The 11,795-nt window shown below is 39.6% G+C and overlaps 1 protein-coding gene across 1 annotated transcript; it reads right to left on the bottom strand.

The window, feature by feature from the left end:
• Positions 1–333: 333 nt before the first annotated feature.
• OLFML3 (olfactomedin like 3) lies at positions 334–11,795 on the bottom strand. The gene is made up of 3 exons (XM_060772587.2): positions 11,594–11,795; positions 10,285–10,570; positions 334–1,280 (listed from the first exon to the last, which is right to left on the bottom strand). The coding sequence occupies exons 1-3, from the start codon at positions 11,699–11,701 to the stop codon at positions 496–498; spliced, it is 1,179 nt and encodes a 392-aa protein (XP_060628570.1). The 5' UTR covers positions 11,702–11,795; the 3' UTR covers positions 334–495.

Genomic DNA, 11,795 nt, shown 5'->3' with positions numbered 1-11,795 from the left:
AGGAGTTCCTGCCTGCTTAGTTACAAAATCTTTCTTTGGCTGTCTTTCCAAAAGAGAAATCTATGAAAGAGTAGCATTGGTTTGGTGATTTCTAAACTATAGAAGAGCATAGACGTTGCAATACATATGCCTTGGATCTAAACTGAATTTATTCCACTGATTTATTTTGGATGGGGGGAGAGGGTGACATATACATGGAATTTTCCCCTAACATGAGAGGATTTTTCATTTTTCTTAATTTTATAAAAAGCTTTTTTCAGTTTGAACCTATTTGAAAAGCAAACAACAAGCAGTCCAACCCTGCTCCAAAAAAATCCAGACAATATCTTATTGAAAGCATTTAATGTTATCAGGAAGCAATTCCTTTTTTCCAAAAAAAAATGTCTAACCCAGTCAGTGCTTGTTGCTGCTGTTGTACATGTTATATGGCACTTGTCACCAGAGGGCAGCTATTGAGGCAGTAGAACATTTTTCCACCACTATCCTTGACCTTTCTCAGATTTCAGTCTTCTTCTTCATCTCCATGCGGTAGATGAGCTGATAGCCATCATCCCAGGCATAGATCTGCCTTTCTTTGGGGTTGTACTTCATGCTGGAGTGAGAGCCATACCGCTTGGGGAAGTATACCAGGGCAGCGTCTTCAGATGCCATAGAACCACTGACATCAAAGACACACTGGATCCGGGACCGACTGGGCAGCCGCGTATTGTACACCACATAGAGAGCTCCACAGATGACAAATGCACTTTCCGCATTCTCGCGAGGGCATGGCGTGTCCCACATTTGCTCAATATCTAGAGATCCTGGATCTAGTTTGGCCAAGGCTATGTTTCTCTCATTTTCTTGGGTGGCGTAAATAGCCCAGATCCCCTCCTCATCTGCCACCAGATCAATGTAGTTATAGGATGAAAGACCAAAGACAGGGATCTGCTCTTCAGCTGGGAAGACAGAGCTATCAACAATAGTCTTGTTGGCCAGGCTAAACTTGATGACCTGGAAAGTGCCATGTCGGCGAATATAATACAGATGTGCCCCATACACCAAGTGTCCAGTGCCAACCCATGGGTAGGGTAGCTTGATACGTGCAGCTTTCCTGGTAGCAGAGAAGAGTGTGAACTCCCTCATTCTGGGAAAGACATAAACAGTGTCATTGCTGGTACCATCAAACACATAGATTTTTTCTGAATTACCCACAGGATCTTTGGTCCAAAGTCCAGCTGTGCTGCCAAAGCGTTTCAAAATCTTCATGGCTTTCACCTGGGATATCGTGTCACTGCAGTCTATAAAGAATAGTGAAGGCATAGTTATTATACAGTTCATCTCTCATACAAAGCTATAGTACACAGTTGCAAAAGTACATCAGAATGCAACAAAGTCATCACACAAAAAGAGAAATGGGGCAGAGGGAAGAGAAAGAAACTTCTGAGAGCACCTTTGGGAGTGATTTATTTCAGGAAATGCCTCTGTGGATATTCATCAGATGCTCTGATGGACTACAATATTACAAAACCCAGTAGTTAAGCACAGTAAATAGCTGGAAGGACAGGGTCAGAATATAACAGTCCTCAGCCGTATCTAAGACCTGTATTGTCTCAAAAGTCTTGGAAGGCAGGGCCACAATTTGCATCATTCTGTATACTATTACATTTTGATGCCATTATTGTAACTGTGCATAAATACTTGGTCAGTGATACTGTGCCTCTGAAGAAGTGGATTGATAACCACAAAAGCTCATGCTGAACAACAGCAGTCCCCAAGATTACACTAGCTTGCTCCTCTCTTTTTCCTTTTTGTGCTCTGGCAGACTGAGATGGCTGTCTCCTTAAAAACATGAAATTGTGTCAGCAAACCCTACATTCCAAAGTGTCAGTCACATTCAGAATCTGAGCTTTTTGAGACACTTCAGAAATGTTTTCTAAAGAGTGTGTTGTCTAAAAGTAGGCTCACAATGCTTTATTTTACTCGAGGGGGCAGGATACTGTATTTTGGTCTTCCAGATGTTTGGAGTATAGCTTCCATAATCCCTTGCCATGCAGCCTGTTGTCTGGGGGAGATGAGGTTAAAAACAACTGAAGATCCAAAGATTTCCAACCATAATTTCCTCCTTTAGCTTCAGATAGAGTTGCCAGGTGAAATAAGGGACAGGGCTCCTGCGCTTTTAATAGTTGCATAGAGAGGAATGTCAGCAATTATAGTTTTTCATGCTGAAATTCCTTTTCCTGTACAACCATTAAAGAGACAGGATTCCTGCCTCTTATTACAACCTCGGAGGAAGCTTATTATTACATGAGCCCTATCCCTTACTATTACTGGAATCCTGTTTTTATTTTCACCTTGCAATGGCCTTTGGCAAAAAAACTGATTCATTTCTATACTATTTGCTTGGCTGCTTTAGCAGGAAATTAAACCACTAGGCAGTTAATAGTTCCTCCTTAGTCTGTGCTCATGCTGAGACAAAAGGCACTCAATATATCCTATATTCCCTTGCTTTGTACAAGGGAATGGAACATGTAAAAAACTGGTGCTTCTTCCACTATTTCTGTTTGATGAAAGTTGTATTGCACAATTCTCCACGCCATTTCCCAAAATTATTACAAACTATTTTCCCCATCTTCTCCAAGCACTTGTGCTGATTGACTCAATAGATATTACTGGCTATAGTGCTCCTGTTGTTTAAAATTGACCAAACTGATTAGGAGATGATGGGAAATGTAGTCCAACACATATGAAAGTCGTGAGACAAATGTATTTATCACACTGGGGCTTTAAAATGGGCTTTCCCATTCTTCTGTTGCCTGCAGAATACTGGGAAATGTAGTTTAGGAAGGTGAGGACCTTCTAGCTGAGTATTCAAAAGGCTCCACTGGGAAAAACACAGAGAAAAAATTTATACAAAAACCCCAAAGTGGATGTTTCCACAAGAAGCAGTCCAAAGAAGGGAGACAGCACAAGACAACTGGTTAACATACAAAGACTTTCCGGGGGGGGGGGGGGGGAGAGAGATAAGGAGTATATAATGAAATCACAAGAGGAACTAAACATTCTTGAACGAGGAATATCATGGTTTCAATATAGATAAATTAGAGAATTTTACATAAAGTAAAAAAAAATAGCTTTATGGACAAAAGAACTTTCTCGGACACGATACTGACCTCAGAAAATAAAATAATAACAAAAATCTACAATAAGTTACTAGAATGGTCCACAGAAACAGAGTTAATTAAAGACTGCATGGTCAAGTGGGCAGCAAACATTGGACATTCAATCAATATAGAAGATTGGGAGATAATTTGGAATAAGAAAATGAAATACCTACATGTTTAATCTAAAAGAAAACTGGCTAAAAATGATGTACGGGTGGTACATCACACCCCAGAAGTTAGCTAAATGCTATCCAAAAACCAATGACAAATGCTGGAAGTGTGAAGAGCAAACTGGTTCCTTTTATCACATGTGGTGGACATGTAAAATTGCCTAAACATATTGGAAGAATATCCATGAAAAAATAGAAAAGATACTAGACATAAAATTGGAATTAAAAGCAGAATACTTCCTTTTAGGAATAATTGATTTTGAAATAGAGTTAAATAAAGATAAACTCTTTAATTATCTGGTGACGGTGGCCAGAATAAACTATGCAAGATTATGGAGAATGAAAGAAATTCCATCTCAAGAGCAATGGCTAATGAAAATCCCAGACATCATGAATATGGATAAAATAACCCAACGGATGAGCATAAAGCAGAATCTGAAAATAGCTAAAACAGACTGGACACCAATAAAGAATTTTACAATGCAAAAGAACCTGAAATGGTTAATAGACATAAGATAACTTTCAAACATGAAATGCTCTTAAGAGAAACTATAAAAAGGAGCTTGCCAAATCATCGTGAGTGACTGAATGATCAAAGAAAGAAAGATTCACCTGAAGTGAAGAAGATTGGAAGTCAAACTATATATCCTACCCCAACCCCAACTCCAACCCTATCCCTATCCTACAATTCCTCCTTCCCCTCCCCCCTCACCTAATTTCTCAAAATCACCTCTCCATCTAATCTTATACTATCCCTCCCTTTCATCCCCCAATATCACAATTTCTATATTTTCCTACTTTCCTATACCAAACATATGTTCCCCCTCTTTTTATTGTTATCTGAAAACCTTAATATTTTTTTTTTAAAAAGGCCCCAATCTAAACTATGTTTACCAGAATTCTGCAGGCACCAGAAGAACGGGGCTGTCCACATTAAAACCCCAGTGTGATAATGTCGTTTGGAAGGCTGAACTAGGCAGTTAATAGTTAACGTCCCTGATAGCTCAGAAGAATGTCTGTTTGGTCCCATTATCAGAAGTAGCAGGGGATTCCTATCACTGTCTGTTTGAGAGATTTCTGTTGGCATCTGGTTGACAAAAGCAATTGCTGTGGTCTTGACTTGGTGAGCAAATGGCAGCTTCCTCACAGTGGTAAACACTTCTGTTCATTTACTCACACATTAGTTGTCTTTGATTTCTCTCAAATGTATACTGCACCCTTCATGTACTATAAGATTTAGGGATTAAACTGGCTCTGGTAGTTTCAAGATGGAAGGCAAGAAGCTTCACACACAACTTCCCAAATTGCAGCTCACTGCTGAATGGCTGAGCCTAAGATCCTTTGCTTAAAATCAGCCTAATCCAGGCTTGGCCTTTTAATTCAAGTCCGCAAGCTGTTTCTAATTTATTTCTGGCAAACTATTGTTTTACTCTCCTTGCTTTGGTTTGGCTTCCACTTAGTGAAGTTTGCTGCAATAGGCAGCTGAGTTCTAGTGACTGGACTTTAAAGAAAGCTTTTAATAATATCTGTTTACTGTGGGCAAGTCCCTTCTTTTCAGGGCAGACTGAAGAGATTTCGTTGCCTGAGATGAAGGACAAGATGATATACTGAAACTTTCTTCAACTCTTCAAGCTGCACCTGTCGGAAGTGATTTTTCAGCCCTCTTTATTTCAGTAGTGGTTTCTGCAGGATAGCACAAGTTTTTCACAGGCTGTTGTGCAAGACAATCTTTTCCAACCTTATGCTCTGAAGCAATGTTAGAAAATGATGCCTATACTGCACATCAGAAGTGGTAGATTATCACCTATCTGCATGCAGTATGACTATCAGTCAGTCATGTTGAGGATGACGATAGGTGTAGTCCAACACATTTGGAAGAAGCTGGGTCAAAGGCTAGCAAAGGGCATTAAATAACTCTGAACAATTATTCCCTTTCCCCCCCCCCCCCCCTTACTGAGAATCTTACTGAAACTAGTTATTAATTGTAGCGAGGGAGTTTATCTGCTTTTTAGAGCTGAAGCACTTGACACTTCAAGTAATGCAATTCTGTCTTTTTAAAACGTTCAGTTATAGATCTTTCATCAGACTTGCAATGAACCATCCCCCAAACCTGCACGATGCTGCCTCTGAGAATTTTACTAAGATGTGTTGTTAATTATAGCTTGTTCATTTATTTAATGATTAAACAGTGACATTATTTTCAATGGTTTTGACTTTGGCTCCCCCCCCCCCCCCCCCAAGCATTGTTATGAAATTTTGAACTGGCTGCATTTTTGTGGACTGAAGGAAACAGATTTGCTTCTGAAGATTGGTTTGCTCTTTTATGGACTTGGTCCATAGTATTACATAGTGTTATTTTTATCAATACTTTAACACTTATTTCTTATTTCTCATTAATGGTGTGAGTTTTTAAATGATATTTAGCCTTCATTTACTTTATGATGTTTGATTAATGTAAGTTTATAACCAAAATATGTTAGTGTATTTAGATACATGGCAATGTATACAGGAATCGTTCTATTCGCTTGCCTGTTTCTGTTGTATTTCAGTTGGTTGGTTGTCATTTCATTGGCTTGTCATTCCAAGATATTCTGGCTGAGCAGGACTTTATGAATGGTAATTCTTGTCAAATTTTTTCTCTCCTCTGTGTACTGTGCTAGTGAGCCATTATGGTATCATGGTTTGATTTTGAAATAAAGAAGGCTCAACCATGGGATATCACTTTGATGGCCGGAAGCGAGGAGGAGCTGAGGAGCCTTCTAATCAAGGTGAAAGAAGAAAGCGCAAAAGCTGGGTTGCAGCTAAACATTAAAAAAAAAACCAAGATTCTGGCAACCAGACTGATTGATAACTGGCAAATAGAGGGAGAAAACATGGAGGCCATGACAGACTTTGTATTTCTAGGTGCAAAGATTACTGCAGATGCAGACTGCAGCCAGGAAATCAGAAGACGCTTACTTCTTGGGAGGAGAGCAATGACCAATCTCGATAAAATAGTGAAGAGTAGAGACATCACACTGGCAACGAAGATCCGCATAGTAAAAGCAATGGTATTCCCCGTAGTCACCTATGGATGTGAGAGCTGGACCATAGGGTGAATGAAGGAAGATAAATGCTTTTGAATTGTGGTGTTGGAGGAAAGTTCTGAGAGTGCCTTGGACTGCGAGAACTCCAACCAGTCCATACTTCAGGAAATAAAGCCCGACTGCTCATTGGAGGGAAGGATAGTAGAGGCAAAGATGAAGTATTTTGGCCACATCGTGAGAAGACAGGAAAGCTTAGAGAAGACAATTATGCTGGGAAAATTGGGGGGGGGGGGGGAAGGGAGGGAAGGAAGAGGGGCCAACCAAGGGCAAGATGGATGGATTGCATCCTTGAAGTTACTGGCTTGACCTTGGAGAAGCTGGGGGTGGTGATGGCTGACAGGGAGCTCTGGAGTGGTCTGGTTCATGAGGTCACAAAGAGTCAAAAGTGACTGAACGAATTAACAACAACAACAACAACAACAACAACCATGGAAAACAATTGGTGACATTGAGCAAGGCAGACCCACTCAGCCCTAGATCTGTGTTTCTCAAACTGTACTCCTCCAGGTATTCTGGACTTCAGCTCCCAGAAATCCCAACTGTTAGGAATTGTGGGAGCTGAAGTCTAAAACATCTGGAGGACCACAGTTTGAGAAACTCTGCCCTAGAGCAAGGGAGGAGCAGACCCCCTGGGTCCATCTTGCCAAGAAATCTGTAAGGTGGAATTGATTTAAATACACATAACAACAAATTCATTGTGCTGCTTGATAGATTTTCTCGCTTTTTAATTTTCATTTATGCTATACTTTATCAACATGTATAGAGGTTTATGGATTTCTGCTCTTCTTTGACATGTCTTTTGTATTCATATTTTGATAGCCTTTACCTCTGCTTATGTATTGTCTGCCTTTTTAATTGTATAACGGTTTCGAGTGTTTGCTGTGTATGTATTCTGTAATCCGCCCTGAGTCCCCCAGCAAGACAGAATGGAATAGAAATAAAGTATATTATTATTATTATTATTATTATTGTTGTTGTTGTTGTTGTTATCGTTATAGTTATCGTTATTATTATTATTTTACTGACACAAAAACACACTATGTCACAGCAAACGAGATATATATGCTGGATTATTATTATTATTATTTTGCTGGCTACATACTTGCCTATGTTTTGAATATATAGGACTCATTTCTTTTGATGTAAGTTGGGGGGGGGAGGTTTGTTGGGGAGTACTCTATATTATTTGTGGGCTTTTCTGGTTTCATACATATATAAACCAGGCCTTTCTATAACCCAAGGCCTCTTTCTTTCACAATTCCCTTCCACAAACAGAAACTTCTTTTTTCCCCTTTCAACTTCCAACACTGTTCTGGCCTCTCCACATAAATCTTTCCCATTGGGGCAGGGCTTGTGCTTAGCTCCCCCATTAGTTTAACAAACATTCACAAATTTAAAACTACTAGTGTTGGAAAAATAACAGATTTTCCAAATTAGTTGAACAACCATTTCGTGCATACCTTTTTCAGATGTTCCCAGACAAATAACGGGGAGATAAGATAGGTTAGGCAGTGGGGAAGTAGCTGCATAATTCATCTTATCTAGTCATAAAGTTATTATACCATAAGCTTTCATGAATTTTGCCCAGCTGCATAAATTTGGAAAGCTGGTGGACTATTTGCATTTGGATAGGAAAATTTCATCTGGCAGGATCTGATTTTTTTTCCGCCATAACTGATGGATTTCAACTCCATACAAATAAATCTTATGCTTTTGCGTGTAGCAAATTCCATAGAAGCAATGATGCTTGTCTACTTATCAGAAAAATAAAAATAAAAATCCAATAAAAACCCAACTTAACAGTAACACTTTTGTTAAGGCATGGGATTTTGCACTCACTTGCCAATTATTTGGAAATTGAATCCAGTAAGGGTTGTGATGTTTGCTGAACTATATATTACATAACAATGTCATTGACAATAAACTAATTACTGGGGGGGGGGGGGGATATTTTACTTTGAATCATGAGATAATATGTTTATTTCTACCATAAAAAGGAAGATATTTTTTACAACACATATCCAACAGCTATTGCATCAAACACAATCCTGTGAAAGGGAGCTAACGTACTTTGACTGAATGATAGGGACATATATTGCAATCCTGCACACATAGTTACACTGCTTAAGTCTCCCAGACTTCAATAAGATGTTATCAGATTGTATGGAACATTGTAGCCTAGTACTTATCACAAATCTGACTTTTGTACGATGTACTTTTCTATCTGTGATACTGATCTGGTCCCTAACTAATTTCCCTCCTGCTGATAGCTACATTGTTGGGCCCGCTATAGACAAATGACACCATGTCCTACCAACTCATTTCCCCACCTAGGCAATGAATGTCACTTGTCCTTGAAGTGTCTCCTCACTCACATTACAATGTTTTCATGTTGTTGTACCATTCCAATGCACTTGGTTTGGTGTTTTCCTGGATTGTTTGTTTTGCTCCAGATTATAAATGCTATCAGGTTTACTAGCTTTCATTTGGAAGGATTTGAATGCAATCTGTTTGTTCACAAGTAAAATATGTGAATATGTTGAATGCTACATAAACTTGGTCTGAATAGGTTATGAGGCAATACAAATGAAAGAAGTAATGTTAAGCAAAAATGTATGCTGTTGAGCCCCAATGTCAGTTTGCTTTCTGGCTTGTTTGTTCTGAAGAAAAACCTGTCCCCTTGGGGCATGCCCTCCAATGTTTCACATGGGACTCATCAGAGTGATCAAAGTGGCAAAATATTAATAATACAAGTTGGGGAGGCTACAACAGTTTGCTTTTGCCAAAGCTCGCTAGAAAGATCCCCCTTCTCAACTGCCACAATCTATGTTTTCATTTAAGAACTCAGTTTAAAGCAACTGAAGTAAGCTGAAGGCAACAGTAGAGGAGGAGAGAAATTGGGACATTTTAAAAGTAGCTGAAAAAGAGGGATGACAGAGGGTTACAGGGGATTCCTACAGGGAATCTATTAATCAAATCCATGAACAGTCAAATCTCCAAAAGTGAAACCCACAAATGTGGAGGACTGACTGTAATTGGGATTCTCCCTATAAAACTGGGGGAGTCATTATGTGTTGGGAAGCATGATGTTTTTATGGAACTGTAATGGCAAGCTCTTGTTCAGAATCTTGGGGGATACAAGGGTCGGGTTTTTTTTTCCTTTTATTTCCTTCCTGATTTTTTTTCTATCATGATAACAGGATTTTTTTTTTATGTTATGTCTGCAGCTAAGCACAGCATACATGCATGCATACATATACGCCTAAATCATATGTTCTGGGGATCTAATATGGCACCTACAGACCATGCTGAAGAACCTGTAGGCCAATTATATCAAGCAAAATGAAAAGACATTGAAGCCTGTCTTGCAATATTTTTCTGGTTTTCCTTTACAATAGGTGTATGTTAGGAAGCTTACCATTAGGCAGAGTGAGGTGTCCAATATTTAAGTGTCATGAAAAGCAGAGCAGATCCATGACATTTTACTGCTAAAATCAAAATATGATACTGGAGCCCTCTACCCACTGCCCACATGTATCACACCACTGTTAAATTCTCACTGACATTTGCTTCAGCTCTGCTTATGAGAAAGCATTGTCTATTTTAGGGGGTTCTGTCCTGCATAACAGAAATATGCCTGGCAGGCTGAATGACTGTGCCCCAGCATTTACAACTGGTGATGGTTGTCGTGTCTTCTGCCTAATGAACAAATGGGCCCTGAGTCAGCCAATGATTAATTGATTATTCTTGGAGTTTGGAATTCCCAGGAAAAAGCAATAACTTGTGATACCTTCCACTTCAGGTAATGTGGTTTACCATGAGTGCACCTTTCATTTGCTGCTTTGCCTCATGCAGCAACATACCTTGGGACAGGCTTTCACTCACCTGTCAACTTGTCGTACTTCTCATTCTTGCGCTTCCTTGCCGTGGACACCTGGTTTTCCATGAGCTTGTCATCTACCTCCACACAAGGTGGGGCAGGATTTTGGGTTTCAAGATAGTCCACCTCTCGCTCCAGTCGGTCCACTCGTACTGCTGTGTTTTCCACTTCTGCCCGGATTGTTTCCCGTTCTTTCTCCACTGTCTCCAGCATTGACACAACCTTATTCTTGAAATCCCGCAGTTCAGTGGAGTAACGGCTGCTCTGATCATGCCACTGGGAGATGCGCTCCTAAAAACAAGAAGGGAGATAGATGACTTCAGGATGAGGACTGAATACAGCTCCTTAGAAAGCAACGCTCCATCCAGATTAGAAGGAAGAGGAACCAAGATAGACAAGTTAGTTCCTAGTGGGCTAAATAATTTAGCTAATCTGGCATGCCATTTTATACTTGATCTAACAAATTGTAGAATCAACTGTACCATATGGAAAATAATAGATTCTCAAAATCAGGAATGTGTCTTCAAAATCCTTGTAGGTTAAGCTACTACTTCATTTCTGAAATATTTTAATCTGCCTTTTCAATTCTTCACCATCATTGTACATACACCTTGTGGTCACATTGTCAAGCTTCCTACCAAGATAGTGAGTTTTCTTTTTAACGTGATCAGAATGCACTTATCCTAGATTGTAAAGACAGCTGGTCTTTGACATTTTTGTCATCTTACCCTCTATGTCAGTGTTGTGCATCCAGCTACTGTGACACTCTTGGTATCTGCTCTAGGATTATCAGATAAAGAGATTTCATTGATAAATGTATATACTGGATATTTTAGAGCCATTGTATTTTGGAATTAGAAGCTCCTTTGTCTGCAAAAGATTTGTGACTTTGCAGGGGAAAAGAAGAAGGCTTTAAAATTTGGCAAACCTGCCCTATTTGATCCTGAATTACTTGTATTTCTTGCAGATAAGAAGAAATAATCATCACATTGACAGACATTCTCCACATTGTCTCAGCTCTGAAATCACCTACAGTTATGGGCAATTATCTCCTTTCTATCAAAGAGTGTGACTGTGGCTGGTATATCTGTAGATTAAAACTCAATTCAAGAATCATTTTCAAACCTAAACAGTCTTAGATGAAAACCTGAAGTAGGAGCTGTTTATTCACTTGCTGTTAGATTTTCCAGAAACATCTAGCAATGTTTGCCTAGTTCCTGCAATGGCCAACTTTATAACTCCCCATACTGTATAGTGTGTACACATCATCCAGGGAAGGGTGACTCACTTGCCATTCAAATCGCATGCACTCACCTCTAAGACGGCCAGCCTCCTCTCCATGTATTCCATTAACTGTTGCTGTTGCCCATGGATGGCATCGGCCAAGATAATTAGCAGAAGCAAGGCATGTTGGGGAGCCATGGCTGTATTGACGTCTCTACGCTTTGCCAGCGAACTCTGTGCGGATTCTAGCTCACACCATTGGAATGTTTTGACAGTTCGCCTGTAAAGGGGG

This window comes from Anolis sagrei, chromosome 4 (genome assembly GCF_037176765.1).
Source record: "Anolis sagrei isolate rAnoSag1 chromosome 4, rAnoSag1.mat, whole genome shotgun sequence".
In the NCBI taxonomy this organism is placed as follows: Eukaryota; Metazoa; Chordata; class Lepidosauria; order Squamata; family Dactyloidae; genus Anolis; species Anolis sagrei.
The sequence above is the reverse complement of the archived record's forward strand: the minus strand, read 5'-3'. Positions and strand labels throughout refer to the sequence as shown.